This window comes from Alexandromys fortis, unplaced genomic scaffold, assembly GCF_014885135.2.
Source record: "Alexandromys fortis isolate MF-2015 unplaced genomic scaffold, M_Fortis_MF-2015_v1.1 scaffold_83, whole genome shotgun sequence".
Lineage (NCBI taxonomy): Eukaryota > Metazoa > Chordata > Mammalia > Rodentia > Cricetidae > Alexandromys > Alexandromys fortis.
Window position 1 is genome coordinate 1861783 of NW_026068001.1, and position 18102 is coordinate 1879884.

Here is an 18102-nt window from a genome sequence, read left to right on the forward strand (position 1 = left end):
ACCAAGGCCAGCTGGACTGCGACTGAAAAAGCATGGGATAAAACCGGACTCTCTGAATATGGCGGACAATGAGGGCTGCCGAGAAGCCAAGGACAATGGCACTGGGTTTTGATCCTACTTCATGTTCTGGCTTTGTGGGAGCCTAGCCAGTTTGGATGTCCACCTTCCTAGACCAGGATGGAGCGGGGAGGACTTTGGACTTTCCACAGGGCAGGGAACCCTGACTGCTCTTCAGACTGGAGAGGGAGGGGGAGAGTGGGGGAGGGGGAGAGGAGAGGAGGAAGGGGGAAAAGGGAGACAGGGAGGGAAATGGGAGGCGGAAATTTTTTTTTCAATAAAAAATATTTAAAAAAAAAAGTTGGCTGCAGAAGGGCCACTCCCAAGGTGGGATTTATTAACTAAACCTTCTTTTAAAACCATTATCACACAATTTCTGATTTTCACAAAACAATCCAACTGAGAAAATCAAGTGTTTATATAATACAGTTTTTTAAATAATACATCAAAGTTAATGGGCGCTAAATATGCTTTTGCTGCTGTGTACTTTTCTTCTGTTCTGAAAGCCAGTAAAGGGGCTTGGCAGCTCAGTGTGAGAGTGTTTATTTAGCACGTTCAGAGTCTTGGTTTCCAGTCTCACCATAGTAAAACAGAAAAACAAAACAAAATATAAAACCCAAATAAACAAGCAAACATATTGAGGATTTTGATCTTGCAGGTAAAAAACCTGGGACTGTGCATTATTATCTGGCTTGCTCTCTACATTTAAACATTTCTTTAACACAAACGTTCACCTACCACTGGAAATGTATACATTCTTATAAACCCAACAACCTTTTTTGGATGTAACAGGATATACTTAATAGTTTAAAATCTTCAGAATGAATTACTAAAACAGTCATCTACTAACAAGCACATGAGGTAGGTAGAGGCAGAAACAATCATTTTCATCTCTTTCACTATTGATTTACTTAATGATCCTTGACAACTTGAAAATATTGACCCCCTCAAAGTCCTGCCCAATGAGACCATATAACTTTGATTCCATGACAGACTTCCAGAGTTCTGCATAAAATGAGTATTATAAACAATTGTCTTGTGTATCCTGTCACGTTATGTCACTGACCATTTTAAATGTTGATCCTAAGGTTTTTATCTTACTAGCCTGATGAAATCATGGTTTCTGGGCAAAGTACAAAGGGTTCTCTTTGAATTCTGATATTGACCTGAATTGTGAATATGTGCTTTTTTCTTTCTTTTTTTTCTTTGAAACAGGGTCTTATATCCGAGGCTGTCCTAGAAGTTATCTTCATGCCTCAGCCTTAAATGCTGGGAGTCTAGGCGTGCATTGCCATGATCAGATGATTTTGTGCTTCTAAACATTCAATTCCTCATCCTTGAACCTCCCTTCTAACATAAGTAAATTCATAGATTTTTAAAAATCAGTATGCCAAAACAGAAAATTACCACACTAACAGTAGTTTATAGTTTTCATAATTTAATGAAAAAGTATTGATAAAAAGGTGACATTTGAAAAAAGATTGAGTTTATCTTCAAAACTTGAATTATTTAAGACAAGACAAAAAACATTAACAAAGGTTAAGAGGTAATACTTCAAAGAACAAAATGTTGCAGATGCATTTTGGGGTATTTGGAATGTATACAAACTGAAGGCTCATTTGTTACCCAGGAAAATTCTGTAAAAAATATTACCATTTTATTTCCCTGACTTGAATGATTTTTCAGGCAATACTCTCCCAATGGAATTTGGCTAAAGCACTGTTTTCATGTTTGTTCCCCACCCCCACTCAGAATTCAAAGGCATGAAAGCACACAGGCCAATTTACTGGCCTTTAATATAAGAAATTTACCACTCACCTCCATTATACTCTCTTTACCATGAAAGTGTTAAATTTATATGTACTCAGGAGTATTCAAAAACAGAGGCTGAGGGTATTAAGAGGAAATTTTCTTCCTCATTTTTCAACTAAAACAAAATACAGAACACCTACTACACATGTTATAGTATGTTCACACATTTTATACATGTTCATAGGCACACAAACATTTTGAAGATGCAGCCAAAGGCAAAATACAGGAGGGAGAGGGAGAGGGAGAGGGAGAGGAAGAGGGAGAGGGAGAGGGAGAGGGAGAGGGAGAGGGGACAAAACCCCAAAGACGCCTTTAACAAGGTTCTAAGAACATAAGCAGGAGGGGGCCAACTGCTCCACTGCATTGGCTAGAGGGCTACTGCCCTCACTGGCACCAGCATGAAACTTCAGAAATTGAAAATGGCCTCTTGTTTGAAAACTTTCTCTGTATGTTCCCAAACTAGAAGAAAGAGAATATTATTTTAAGGCTAAGAAGAAAAGGGAGTTGAGAATTACAGTCTGCCTCACATTTTATAAACTGCTACTTTCCCCTTATCTTAAATGGGAAGCAGACCTATATCATTCTCTAATTCAAAATTCTCTTCCTCTAGAAATGAATCAAGGCTAATTATTTGGTAATGTGGTATAATCAAGTTCTGAAAAATGGCTCTAACTTTTACACTTGGGAAATTGCCTTGGATTCAATATTCATACAAAGCTAAATTATATCCATGTGTTAAACACATGCTTTCAAATTTGTCTGACAATAAAAATCTGTTTCAAAATTAAAGCAGGTAAGAATACTTAACCCTCTGTGCATTACACTATATTTTAATTATACCTCAATAAAAATTTTATAAACATTAAAGCAGGTATACAAAAACTGTCAGCCCAACTTTAGTCAAACTTATTTGAAAACAACACAAAAAACCCTGACCTGGTACAAATATCCCAGAAAAGGTCACACTTCAGGAAAGGCTCTGAAGTCTTCGCAAATGCCTTGAGAAGCAGAGCATTTCCTTGGAAGTAGTACTTTTGTAAACACTATCCACAAGTTAGCTTGTTAGCTGGATAAGAGAGTTATGAGTGTGTTCCCAACAAGCAAGTCTAGGAACAGGCACTGGACACTTAGGAGAATTGCCTTTATACGATATGATACTGTGAAAGAAACTCAACCTTGCATGAAGCAAGGAAGACAATAGTGACAGTATCTGAGAATGCTGCTCTCCTGGTCTCTCCCTTAAAGAGGTTTATAGATACCAGTGGAATTAGAAACTTTCTACAGACATGAGCTCTAAGGAGTCACATGTTATAGTTTCAAAAGATAAGTAGTTTTAGTGTCTGTCATGTTCTCTTGCAAATCCATTGACAATGCAAGGATTCTTAATACGTAGATTAATCAGTGTGTTAAGATAACTGAAAAGCAGTCCTGAAGTACTCACTGAGCAAATACTCTGGGCCCAACTGTTACCAGCAGCCTCCAACAAAGCAACCCCAGTCAATCTGCAACTCTTGTAATGTGCTTATAAAAACTAGACCTGAAACCTTTTCAAAAACATCACACCATCATTTTCCCTGCAATTCCTCCTAATATACACTAGAATCCTTTTGGTGTTTAGATTTCCCCTAGAATGTGGGGAAAAGGCAAAAGCTGCTTAGGTATTTCTGATCACCTTTGCATTGAGCTGTGGGAATGAGGATGTGTCTCGCTTTTCCCATGGCATTCCCGAACAGAATCATGAGAAGGATTTTCTCGGTCAGAACTTTCTCTCTTTACCCTTGGTGTTTCTTTACTCCCTTCCCCTTCTGCTTCTGAATCGCTGGGCTCTAAATCAGGGCAATACCCATCAGTTTCCTGATATGGAGCTCTTCCTGCTGACCGCCTGAGAAGCTGTCTACCCCACAACTGCTCCTTAGAACTCACATTCTTAGTTGGTTTAACACAGTACTGGAGGTCCTCAGTGGGCCTCACCCATGTATTGGTGGCCTCCTTAAAGGATCTGCTAAAGTGTTCTATGCCAGATTTTCTAATGTTGCCCTGACTGGGTAAGTAGGAGCTGAGCACTGACTCCTGGTCACAGAACATCTCATCTAAATTATCTTTCTGGGTGATGTTCCCAGACCAGTTGCCCTCCAGGCCATTGGAACCGGCAAGCCTGGAGTTAGGCTGATTCTTCCCATTACCAATAGAAGCCTGTCCGTGGAGGGCAGCCTGAAGGGCCAGAGGCTTTCCTGATGATTGCCCATGATAGAACTCGGCAGATGGAGCTCTCTGAGCAGGACTGGAACTCTTGGCTTCACTTCGAGAATGACTGCGACTAGCCAGCAAACAGTTACTCTTGATTTCTAGTGGATGTCTTGGATACATTTTCACATTCATGTCCAGTGGCTCCTCAGGCATTTGTGGGCTCCTTTTATTGTGACCAGGGGAGCTGCTGCCAGGTGAGGAGGGTTGGTGTTCTGTTTCTGTGGAGCTGTCTCTGCAGTCTTCTGAGGCTGATTTAGGCATTTTCAACTTTAAGGTGATACGTGGTGGTGGGTAAAACAATGAGTTCTCTAGTGCATTTGTCAAAGAAAGTCCTGAAATCAAAAAGGAAGATTTGCTTAACAACTGATTTAATTATTAAGCATATGTGTATCACAAAGAGAGTTCATGAACCTATTGTTCCAAATGTCTAATGAGCACCTGTCTTTGATGAGCATGTATACCATGGTGAGCAGGTAAAGTGAGCTGCAGTAGAGGATGAACCCACAGTCCCACACTATCCATGGCTCTCAACCTTTACACCTTTGCTTTCCTAACCTATAAAACAATAGCAACAACTAGTGTGCTCTGTCTTATGTCTCCATTTCTATGTCTTTCATTTCTTGTGTGTTTATGATTGGGCATATGGGTAATGAGTAGGACTGAAGATGTGCCTTAAACACAAGACATTTCAGATTTTATCGCTCATTCTCTTCAGGCATTCCCAAACAAGCCAAATAGAAAGTCACATAGGTATTTTATTTAATCTGGGATTAGAAGCAGTGGGTGGTTCCTGAATATTTTATGTCCTTACTTTATAATATCCTAATTACAAATTACCATTGTGGGGTGTAGAATAATTTAAAAAATATTATTGGACCCATATATGGGCACATGTGCGATAGCATGCATGTGAAGGTAGATGACAACATTATGGAGTCAGTTCTCTCCATCTTTACATGGTTCTAAGGATCAAATTCAGGCCACCAGGCTTTTGAAGCAAATGCTGCTGAATCATCTTGCTGGCCCTGGGAGAGGTATAGGATGCCTATGCTAGGATGCATTAATTATCCGGATATGTTACCATAAAATTGGTCTTTGCCCATTATCTTCTTATAATATATAGCTTCATAAAAATGAGAAAGGATAGCTTGGAAGTATCCTAAAGGATAGCATGCATTCCCCCAAGGGACCATTTTGAACAACTACAGCCTCCATCTCTGCTAGGGCTTGCCACATGTTGATGCTGTAAGCTGCTATATTCTTTTTTTTTCGTTTTTTAAAATTTATTTATTATGTATACAGTGTTCTGTCTGTTTGTATGCTTGCTGGACATGAAGAGGGCACCAGATCTCATTACAGATGGCTGTGAGCCACCATGTGCTTGCTGGGAATTGAACTCAGGACCTCTGGAAGAACAGTCAGTGCTCTTAACCTCTGAGCCATCTTTCCAGCCCAAGCTGCTATATTCTTATAATCAGAAGCCACTTGGCTGAGTCCAATCTTGTTATCACACAGAGGCTCCTCCTTGTTTTTCTTTACTTTTTATTGCTTTGACAGTCATGTTACAGGGTAACCTTGTGGCTGAGTATCCCTGCTACTTCCTGCTATACCAGTATCCTATAATGCAGTCACAAATACCCCAGGGGCTTTTGATGTCTACCTAACATCTTGTTTCTATGTTTTTATCTTATTTTATGGTTGGCTTTTAACAGGTGCTGATTTTATACATTTTGCCTAAGTTACCCTTAGTGATCAGGTTCTCCCACCTATTCTATATTAAAAGACACATAGGGAAGTGTCCTGTATATGACTGTCATGATTCTAGCCAAGCATCTACTTTAGGTACTGTATCATCATGTATCTTTCTCATCAAATGGGTAATGTAGGGATTTCTCTGTTGACTGCTCTATCTTCTAGTTTAGTTCTTAGTTCCTAGTATAGTGGTATTCAACCTTCCTATTCTGTGACCCTTTAATACAGTTACTCATGCTTAATGGTTCCCCAACCATCAAATTATTTCGTTGCTACTTCATAAGTGTAATTTTGCAACTGTTATGAATTGTAATGTAAATACCTATATTTTCTAACGGTCTTCCATGACCCCTGTGAAAAGGTTATTTGACCCCCAAGGGGTTGCAACCCACAGATTGAGAACCACTACCCTAGTAGGTTCTCAATAAATATTAGCGAATAAATGAAAAGATTAGAACTATATCTTTTAACTTCTAGCTAAAGATCTGTTTTAACAGATTACTTTTAAGATAAGGAACCCTGGAATTAAATGGTTTCTGGAAACTAGAATTTGGTGTTGGCTTCTTGATTTTAAGTGAATTTGATAACTACAAAACACTTTCATGGCTGTAATTAATAGATTATCTGGCTTAGATTTACAACTCCTCTAATCCTATCCTGGAATTTCTTTTCCTTCCTTTCATTTTTTTTTTCCGGGAAGGGGATTTCTACCCAGGAATTAATTTCTCACTGGAAGTTGACAGTGAAATAGGTCACATAATTATCAGAATTAGACTGAAGCATACAAAACAATTTTTAAGTGGCACAATAGATATAAAACCAAATTGTAAAAATGGATATAATCAGTCTCTATATTTGCTAGTACAATTTTAACACACAGGTTGTTACCTTCTGTTTCTTGGTTGATAAGCTGGACTTGCAAACCGAAGATCTGTTCTTGCACTTTGGTGTGTGAAAGTTTCAGCTTCTCTCGCCTGCTTATCATGTAGCATAGATTTCGAACCTGCAAGCCCAATCCCCAGTGAATAAAGATGTTTGTTATAATAAGCAAATTTACAGTTGAAATTGTTCAGTTACACTGAAGGTCACTGAATTCTGGTGCCTGTGGGAGTGAGGAGTGAAGACAAGACCCAAGGGCCACAGACCATGACCCAAATCAAAGGAATTACTATAGCATGATAATCATTGGGACATGGTTCCCATGTCAATGGGCTTTAAGAGCAAGTGCTCCAAGATTCTCTCTGAAACCTATTCTCTAGTCTACAATTTAAGAGGATCAATATTTATGTACACAGTCCAGCTGAGAAGATAATGGGCATAATATGTTAGCCTTTCCTTTTTATTCCTGAGTATGAATGATAGCACTTGACCTCTGTACCACCAAGCCTGGTTAATTTCCAGAATTAGACAATTATGAAATTTCCTAGGATAAACACAGTACCTAACTTTTCTCTCAATTCTTATAGCACTAAATTTACCTGATGAATATATCGTAAGTTAAATTATCTGCTGAAGTGGTTGTCAACCAGAGATGATTTTAACCCCTAGGAGGAATCTGGTAAATTTGGAAAACAACTTTCTCTGTCAAAACCAAGTATGTAAGGGGACTGGCATCTAGTGTGCAAATCACGGATGCTGCTAAACATCCTATCCTGCCACTTGTAATAAAGGGTAGCACTCCACATAAAGAACTAATGCAGTTCAAGATGTCAATAGCGCTGAGTCTAAAAAACCCTGAGACAGGGCTTTTCTGAACAAAATTCACTCATCAGGCTTCAGTCTCAGGAATTTGTCAGTAAAATATAGCTGAGTCATTTCAGACTTGACAGTGAATTTAAAAGTAAATCAACTGGGAATCATAAATTAAAAGTTCATAGAGCAAGTACTTATGAAGCCTTTCCAATCCCAGTCAAAATTTAAACAGAACCCAATGTCTGGGACCACAATGAACTCAGATGATAAAGAAAGACACAGAAGCTCACACTATATAATGGAGTGGTCATTTTAAAAATATCTTCTATCTCTATGTAGACAATAGTAAGAGCTGGTCATCTTACCCTCTCTAGGTCCTGCCGCAGGTGCATAAACATTCTCATACGAGTATGGATGTTTTCTTCTTTTGGCTGTACCAAGCCATTTTCTTCATCCTCTTTGGGAGGAATTAATGGCTTGTTGAAGTTGCTTTTGCGCTTCAGTTTCCAGTAGTTATAGATAAAGTCAACAGTTAATGCAGATAGCCCCAGCTCTTTGGCAACATCTTCCACCTGGACCAAGGTGTAGAATTCTTCCTCTAGTTCACGAAGTTTCTGTGTCCGCAGGCTGGTTTTCTCACTTTTTGCCTGGCTCTGCTCAGCAACTCTATGGTGGTGGTACTCGGCCTCCCCAATTTTTGGCTTGTTTTGGCCATGCTTGAGGCAAAATGACTTGAATTTTACTTCATCACCTTCATCTAGGATAGTCTTCATTTCCAAGCCGTGCTCAAAGGCACAGGTGACATGAAAGGCAGTGATACAGCTTTTCACAGAGCACTAAAGGAGAAAAAATGTGTTAAGGCAGTAGATGGGAAGAGGATAGGGAACACTTATGTCTCTGGCCCCAACTGTGAGCTTATAGAAAGCAAAAAAGACAGGGAAAGGCTTGACCATGACAAATATTTTACAAATAAAAAAAAGAGAAACATATTTTACAAGTAAGAATTTTTTAAAAAATTATGCTTCCCCCCCTTTTTTTTTTTTAAAAAAAGATTTATTTATTTATTATGCATACAGTGTTCTGCCTGCATATATGCCTGCAGACCAGAAGAGAGCACCAGATCTCGCTAGGGAGGTTGTGAGCCACCATGTGGTTGCTGGGAATTGAACTCAGGACCTCTGGAAGACCAGCCAGTGCTCTTAACCTCTGAGCCATCTCTCCAGCCCAAGAATTTTTTTTATGTTACCCAGGAAACTTGGTCATATAGAAAAGAGCAAAAATATGAAATTCCCACTTTAAGGTTTCAATTTAAGCTGCAAGTATTGAGTTGCTTTTTTTGAGAAGTCTCTTAATTTATGTAAAGTTATATGGTTTCTTCTCTGCGTCTTCCACATTGCCTATATATGCTTTTATTGTAATACTTTTTCACACACTACCTACTAATAGCTGAAAAATTCCTGGACATAAAGCTTAAGACAGAACCTACATCAACTACCTATGTACTAGGATGTCATGAATTCAGGCAATACCATAAACTACTGAGAAAGCAGTTGCTCAGAATAAGTGAAAGAAAAGACATAGTTAATATTATTGCTAGGACAGCCATGGCTCTAAAAGGTCACAATAAATCCAGTATCTAAGTAACCTTACTTCCTGAAATTGTCCTAATACACCTGAACTATGCATTAGACCACAGTCATGAATGGCTACTTAAATTTATACTAACTTAAATGGGGGCAAGATGTTGAGCCATGTTAGAACCCTTCTGTTGCATGTGTGAGGCCCTGGGTTTCATCTCCAAAATTACAAAAAAAGGCTAATTAAAATTACATACTATGAGGAACAATGGCTCAGCAGATAAGGGGTTTTGCCACCAAAACTGATGATGAATTAGATCCCTAGGACCTACATGGTAGGAGAAAGCTGACTCTTGCAAATTATTCCCTAATCTCCACGTGTGTGCTCCCTCTATAAATACGTGTTATTTTAAAAAATGGCATACATTGAAAAATTTAACTCCTCAGTTCCAAGAACCACATTTCAGCCAAACTAGACAACACACACACACACACACACACACACATTCCATCACTGTAGTAAGTTACTGAAGGATTTTGTTACAAACATTTTAAAATAAGTTTGTACTACTCTGTCATTCACTGGTAAATTCAACACATTTATTAAGCATTACCATGGAACACACTGACTATTCATAGGGAGAAAGAGCAGGAAGAATCTAGCCCATGACAGATAAATTCCTGTGCCTAAGCTAAATTACCATTTGTTATGGTTAAAATGTTATATCTTTTGAGTCGGGTGGTGGTGCACGCCTTTAATCATAGCACTCGCAGATCTCCATGAGTTCGAGACCAGCCTGGTCTACAAGAGCGAGTTCCAGGACAGGCTCCAAAGCTATAGAGAAACCCTGTCTCGAAAAACTAAAAAAAGTTGTTATAGATTTCCTTTTAAGAGATCTTAAAATACATTGGTACACATATATGCTAACACGAGATTTTTTTTTCTAAGAAAATAGAATGAGACCACATATACTGTCAAAACCTTTATGAATTAAATCAAATGTCCTTAATTTTCTGAATGAAAAGTTAAGAGCAAACATTATTTATTTATTTTATTTACTTATATACTTTTTCAAGACAGGATTTCTCTGTGTAGTCCTGGTTGTCTTGGAACTCACTTTGTAGACCAGGTTGGCCTCAAACTTACAGAGACCCACCTGCCTCTACCTCCTGAGTGCTGAGATTAAAGGTATGAGCCACCATGCCTGGCAAGAGTAAATATTTTTTAAAAGTAAAAATAAAAAAAAGAAAAAACAAAATGGCAGGACTTTTCATAGTTCAAGATACCCAATAGAAATTAAAACAAAATAACAGCAGCATTATTTTCTAATAGCTGGCTTTCCTCTTTACCACCAAAATGTACAAACTTTTAATTATAATATCACATGACTTTAAAAATATTTATGTGAATGTGTATGCATGTTTACTATGTATATGGAAGTCAGAAGAGGTATCAGATCACCTGGAACTGGAGTTACAGAGTTGTGAGCAGGTCTATGTGGGTGTTGGGAATTGAACTTGGGTCCTTTGCACGAATATCAAACTCTTTTAACTACTGAGCCATTTTTGCAGTTCCCAGAATGATCTTTTCTAAAAACTAGATGGTTTTATAGCAGTTTGCTTAAGAGACATTCCTAATTATCACTTATGTATTTTTTATCTGGTGCAGTTTATATTTCTACATTCTATAACTTTGATCTGGGAGATGATCTGTTTTTAATACCCCACTGATAGTTGCTGAAGAATGTCTCACATTATTTGTTGTATAATTATTTCATTTTTCTTGAATACTCAATCCTCTTCTTCTAAGACAATACTGTCAACTAGTAAAGGAATTTTTCAAGACAGGTTTTCTCTGTGTATCCATGGCTATCCTGGAACTCACTATGTAGACCAGGCTGGACTTGAACTCACAAAGATAGTCTGCCTCTGCCTCCCGAGTGCTAGGATCAAGGTGTGTAGCACCACTCCTGAAGGAGGTTTATCTTTAAACAACTTCAAAGGATAAAAAAATTCAGGAATGCGATATAACTCTAATATAATCCAATCCAGCCTTACACTTACTGTTAATTAAACTTATCCTAAAAATATGTGATTTAGACTTGTCCATTTCCAATGAAGTGGTAATCTAGATACCTACTAGATTCTTTCACTGACAAAAGCACATTCTCACAAAACAGACCTTCTTAGCTTTGGATAGTTCTTTTGGAAAATTTGGTTATATTACATAGAAATATGTATCCTTAAAATTTCCACATATTTGACAAACCTTATGAAAATGAGGATGATGTTAAGCTCAAGATGCATTTTTATCTGAGTATTTTTATTATCAATTGGCTTAAATCTATATACAGATACTTATAAACCAAATAGTAAAAGGCATATTTTAGCAACAACCAATAAAATGTTAAAAGCGAATGAATGTCTTCCAGGACAAATTTGTAGAATGTAGAGAGAGAAATTACACAAAAAAGACAAATACATGGATGATAATAAGAAATGTCTCGGGCTGGAGAGATGGCTCAGTGGTTAAGAGCACCGGCTGCTCTTCCAGAGGTTCTGAGTTCAATTCCCAGCAACCACATGGTGGCTCACAACCATCTGTAATGAGATCTAGCACCCTCTGGCGTGTGGACATACATGGAGGTAGAATGTTGTACACATAATAAATAAATAAATATTAAAAAAAAGAAATGTCTCTTAGCAAACTCTGCTGTAAAATCATCTAGTTTTAGAAAAGGTTATTCTGTGGTATTTATAATTGGAAGTCTGTGTACACTTTGGGACTAAAAGAAGAAAGCCCAGCCAACTTTTGGAGCCAAATATTTATTTATTGCTATTATAAAATAATGTTGCTATGAAAATTTATGCAGAAGTTTTTATTTATGTTTTCCTTTCTTTTGAATACCGTGTGGCAAAGGATTAACCTTGCCCAAAGAAGGATTTGACCCTTTGCCTCTATTACCTGAGAAGTAGCAAGTAAGCCTTTGGAATGTTCTAATACGTAGTTTATGCTAACTGTGTGACTATGGTAGAGGCTTTGGGTTACATGATATCAACCTGACTGCCAGAAGGACCCAAGAACAAGGTGTCAGACAAATGGAATATTACCTCTGGCCTCCAAGGCTATGAGTGGAGAAATAAACACGGAATGCATGGTTTTGGGGGTGATATAGTGAGAGCATAAGATATACATCTCCTTGGACAAGCTGTGGTATTTAGGCAGGGAGTGGAGGGCATGGTGGTCACTGACCCTGACTACTCTAATGAGTCATAAACCCAGTTATCTTCAGGTTACTGTGGAGACTGAGAGCACAGAGTGGCCTTTGAGCTGATACTTTATAACTGGTACTTGGTCATTAGGTAGGCCTACTCTTGGGTTATCAATTTATTTCTGCAGCCTCCTTTGGGGTTATTAATTCCTGGGTGGGGTCTGGTAGGCAGAGTACTGGGTTTCCTTGATTCTTTCTGTCCAGTGCAGAACGTGGTGCATTTTTTTTGCCTCCCCATTCTTTGATGCATTTGCAGAATACCCCTTAGCTTATGCATTAACTGGCCATGTAAGCCTTAAATCAAGTATGAGGATTTGGTGTGAATCTTGCCATATCCCCACTAGACGGGGGAAAGGGAGGGAGGGAGGGAGGGAGGGAGGGAGGGAGGGAGGGAGGGAGGGAGGGAGGGAGTTAGAGACAGAAACAGACAGATTCTGTGTGTGGTAAGTGGCAACCTGCTTGGCTCCTATGGCCAGCACTGGCTTTTAGTAGCTAAACAGAGAAACTTCTAGAGCAATAACATAACGAATAACATTCTAGTTTTTAAAGACTGGGAAAGGATGTTGTGTTAATTATATATTTAAAAAATTCAGCTTATTTATCTTTTTACTATAGTTTTAGGTTTTTCAAAATTTTATTTATAGTTTTATTCATATTTTATTTATATCTATTCACTTTTACCGGACTTTATTTACATCTTCTATATCTGTATTTTAAAACAGCTTACTCTTTTCCTCAGCTTCATTTTTTGTTTAACCTTGCTGCTGTTTATTTTTTTCCTTTTTCCAACACCATCTTTATTTAATTTATTATCTTTATTCATTTTTTAGTTTAGGCTTGCCTTGAACTTCCAGTCCTCTTGTCTCCCCGTCCCATGTGCTGGGCTTACAGGTGTGTACCACCTTTATTAATTATTTGAGACACGGTCTCACTATGTAAAACCTGGCTGGTATAGAGCTTGCTATGGTAGACCAGGTTGGTCTGAAACTCATAGAGATTTACCTGCCTCTGCCTCTTTAGTGCTGGGATTAAAGGTGTGCACCACCACCACCTGGTTCCACCTTAACTTTTAACTCTATAGTTTATTCCACATTTTTGCCACTTTCTTTTCTTTACAAAGATTAAATTTTAATTTCAACTCTGCAGATATGCATGCCTTTATGTGGTTATATGCATAATAGTGCAGTGTCTTGGAGCTGGAGTTATAGGCAGCAGCTGTAAGCAACCCCATTCACGCTGGAAACCAAACTTGGGTCTTCTAGAAGAACATTATATATTACTAACTACTGATATGTCTCTATAGCCTATTTTCTTTTCTACAGCTACTGGTGATATAGTCGTTTGACTTTTATGTTTCATACTTGCTTTGTTTTGGTGTTATGATGATTAATCACTAATGTCAACTGCCAGGGTTTAGCATCATCATGAAAACATTCTGTGGTGTCTTTGAGACTATTTCTAGAAATATTTAGCTGAGCAAGTAAGGTTGATTGAATGTTGGTGGAACCATCATCATTGGTTAGTGAATTAAAAAGGAGAAATTGAGTTGGACATTCATCTCACTTTCTATTTTCTGACTGTAGACACAGTATGACATGCTGACTTATTCTTCTGACACTGTGCTTTCCCTGCCAGGGTGGACTATACCTTCAAATAAACCTTTCCTTAAGTTGCTGTTGTCAGGTATTTTGTCACAGGAACACATAAAATTAATTAATAGATATGTTGCTATTACAGCATTTTCTTCCTGCCTAGCTATTGGCCATTCAGTTTTTTATTATACCAATCACAGCAATACATTTTCACATAGCATACAAATAACTCACAACAGTTTACAGAAACGATGCCATAAATGGTCTAAATTACACTATAAAGCTCACTTTTGCCACTCTTATACTCTAACATCTACGGTATCTACCAGCAATTATCTTTCAGCCCTACAATCTGAGAAGAGATGTCACTGAAGTGTTACCTAACTTTTCCCATTTTTTTTTGAAAACTGGATGGCCTGACTATATAGCCAAAGTTGGCTTTGAATTCCTCTACCTCCCAAGTGTTGGTATTACAGGCATGTATCACATCATGTCTAGCCCATGTTTACATTTATCTTCTGTTGCGGGAGGTCCTTCCGCTCCTCCAACCAATAGCTGCTGAGATACCAGCCCATTGGGGCGTGGTCTCTCTCCCTTTAAAAAAGCGGCTACTTCCCTCCTTGCTCTCTCTCTTCATTTCCTGCCCCCCCCCCCACTAGACTCCCTCCCTGGTTGCGCAGAGGGCTGTTGTCTGGGACGGTGATCTGTAAGTTTTTTCCTCTTTAAATAAATACCACCCTATTAATCATAATTCCAACCTGGTATGGCATTGTTTGTGACTTATGCCTTCAATCTTCCCTTAAAATGTTTTGAGCTCCCAAAGGCAGAGATTAGAATAGTCTTAGAACAACTTCCATTAATGAATTGTGAAATATATGAAAAAAAAAAACCAAAAAAACCAATGACATGCTTCCCTAGGTGGGTGGAAGAATGCTCTTTTATGTTGTTATGTGCATGTGTGGAGACTAGAGGTTGATTTCAGATGGCTTCCTTAATTGCTCTCCACTTTATATTTGAAACAAAGTCTGCTTCTGAATGTGGAACTCACCATTTCAGCTTACTGGCTAGCCAGTTAAGCGATTCCAGGATCTACCTGCTTCTGCACATCACTCCCAGAGCTGGGATTACAGATGTATGATGCCAAACATTTAGTTTTAAATAGGTGCTGGGGATTCAAATTCAGGTTCTCATGCTTGTGCAGCAAGTACTTAACCACTGAGCTATCTCCTCCACCTTCCTTTTAATCTTAGTATTTCATTTTCCTTATTGTGTCACTTTTAATAGTCACTGGAAAAAATGTACTTTCTTATTTACTAGTTCTCCACTTGAAGATTTTATCTTTTAGAAGTTAATTTCCATCAGAATTGAACTCATTGGCCTAACAGTAAACTCGTGCTAGTTTACCAATTTAAATTTTGTATACGTGTAAGTGACTTCAAACAGGCCCTTATCTCTCTACTATAATCCAAGCCACAAATGTTGGATGATTCTATTTAGTTTGGCTAGCCAAATGAATGTTAGAGATTTTTATCAGATAATCAGATTTACTCTAGGGAATAATAATATGGGCATATACAATTACTAGCTGTCCCATTAACATGTATATTTATCTGTTAGGTACTATGCTATGTTCTCTGCCATCTTAAGTAATTACTATTATTGTCTCCAATTATAGTTGTGGAAACTGAAGCCCAGAGATGTTAGATAACTTTTCTAAGCTTACATAACCAGCAAGAAGACCAGGTTTCAAATCCTGGGAGACTGGCGCCAAAGAGTATATCCCTCCTCTTCTCTCCTCTCCCCTCTCTTCCCTTTCCTTCCCCCACTTTCCTCCATCTTTTTTTTTCCACCTTGTGTTTTAAGACAGGGTCTAACTATATGGCCTAGGCTGGCCCTCAACTGATGGTACTACTGCCCCAGCCTTCCAAATGTTAGGGCTTATAGGTGCATGCTATCATACCCAGCTTCAAAGACATTTTTTGTTCTAGACACAGTCTCAGTTCATAGACTAGGTCAAGCCTCAGGATCTAGATAGAATAGGAACTTCAAAATAAGATACAGAATAGAAAAATTTGGGAAATTTGGCAATTAGAGCAAGTATGTCTAGAAAGCTGGGCAAAATCCAGGGCTTCCTAGACATCTAGCTTGAACCCAGACCAGTGTCTGCTAAAGGATTATCAGAAGCTTTCATGCTCAAAAAGGCTCTTATTTAAATACTGTCTATGGTCGCATTGCAAAGTTGAGTGGCTATGACAAGAAACTACATGGTCTACAAAGTCTAACATATTTACTATCTTGCTATTTATAGAAAAAATTTAACAGTCCTTCCTCTAACCATTAAAGACCCATATAATTTCTTTGATCTTCTTTCCCAAACATTCCATTTTCACCTTGCTGGATTCTTTTTGATGAAATAGGCCAGGCACACTCCTATCTCATGGCTTTTTCCAATGGCTGTTTCCTCTGCCTGGAACACTTTCATCCTAAACATCTACATAGTTTTTTTGTCTTGCACTGAAGTCTTTGTTCAAATGTTACCTCCATAGTTAGTCCTACCCTAACCCTCAGCTTAAACTTGTAACTCACACTCCCTGCATCACACTTCGGAATTCCTTACTGACCTCCACAGTCTTTTCCACAGCAGGTATCACCTTCTAACATTTTATTTAACATCTATTGCTATCTACTTTTACAAACTAAAATATAAACTCCACAGTTGTAGACCCAAAGTAAACCCTAGTATACAATTAGGCATATACAGTTGTTGAGCACATTAAATTCCTTATACTAAAGTTTGTTATAAGGATGCAGTTCAGTGGTATAGCATTTGCTCAGCATACTTGAGATCTTGAGATTAATCTCCAGGACCACACAAAAATAGAAGTGGGAGGACCTTGGACTTTCCGCAGGGCAGGGAATCTGGACTGCTCTTCATTCTCAAGAGGGAGGGAGAATGGAGTGGGGGGGAGGGGGAGAGGAGTGGGGAGAAGGGGGGAGGGGGCAATGTGTGGGAGGAGAGGGAGGGAAATGGGAAATGGAGAGGAGGCGGATTTTTTTCAACAACTAAAAAAAATAAACAAAAAATAAAGAAAAGAAAAAAATGCATAAATAGCAGCATAGACACCAAGAGAAACAATTAATAAATGGGACCTCCTGAAACTGAAAAACTTCTGTAAAGCAAAGGATGCAGTCAGCAAGACAAAATGGCAGCCTACAGAATGGGAAAAGATCTTCACCAACCTCACATCACACAGAAGACTGATCTCCAAAATATGCACATAAGTCAAGAAATTGGTCATCAAAATAACAAATAATCCTATAAAAAAATGGGACACAGACCTAAACAGATAACTCTCAACAAAGGAATCTAAAATGACTGAAAGACACTTAAGAAATGTTCAATATCCTTAGCCATCAGAGAAATGCAAATCAAAACAACTCTGAGATTCCATCTTACACCTGTAAGAATGGCCAAGATCAAGAACACTGATGACAACTTATGCTGGAGAGGTTATGGGTAAAGGGAACACTCTTGCATTGCTGGTGGGAGTGCAAGCTTGTACAGCCCCTTTGGATGTCAGTATGGTGATTTCTCAGAAAATTAGGATATAGCCTACATCAAGACCCAGTAATACCACTTTTGGGTATATATCCAAAGGATGCTTAATCATGCCACAAGGACATGTGCTCAACTATGTTTATAGCAGAATTGTTTGTCATAGCCAGAACCTGGAAACAATCTAAATGCCCCTCAACTGAAGAATGGATAAGGAAAATGTGGTACATTGAAGCAGTGGAGTACTACAAAGTAGAAAAAAAATAATGATATCTTAAAATCTGCAGGCAAATGGATGGAGCTAGAAACATCATATTGAGTGAGGCAACCTAGACCCAGAAAAACAATTATCATATGTACTCACTCATAAATGGTTTTTAAACATAAAGTAAAGCAAACCAGCCTGCAAATCACAATCCCAGAGAACCTAGACAACAAAGAGGACCCTAAGAGAGACATACATGGATTTAATCTATATGGGAAGTAGAAAAAGACAAGATCTCCTGAGTAAATTGGGAGCATTGGGACCTTGGGAAAGGGTTGAA

At 38.3% G+C, this 18102-nt stretch overlaps 1 protein-coding gene across 10 annotated transcripts in view; it reads right to left on the minus strand.

Annotated features, from left to right (window-relative positions):
• Window positions 1-260: 260 nt before the first annotated feature.
• Jade3 (jade family PHD finger 3) overlaps window positions 261-18102 on the minus strand; it is an 86636-nt gene continuing 68794 nt past the window's right edge. For 9 of the 10 annotated variants that reach the window (XM_050160903.1, XM_050160901.1, XM_050160909.1 and 6 more), the window contains 3 exons: window positions 7926-8396; window positions 6757-6871; window positions 261-4448 (listed from right to left, as the gene is read on the minus strand). In XM_050160903.1, the coding sequence (XP_050016860.1) occupies window positions 3538-4448; window positions 6757-6871; window positions 7926-8396 (1497 nt within the window). In that variant the 3' untranslated portion in view covers window positions 261-3537. The remainder of the gene's footprint in view (window positions 4449-6756; window positions 6872-7925; window positions 8397-18102) is intronic. The other variant, XM_050160910.1, reaches the window with a different exon arrangement.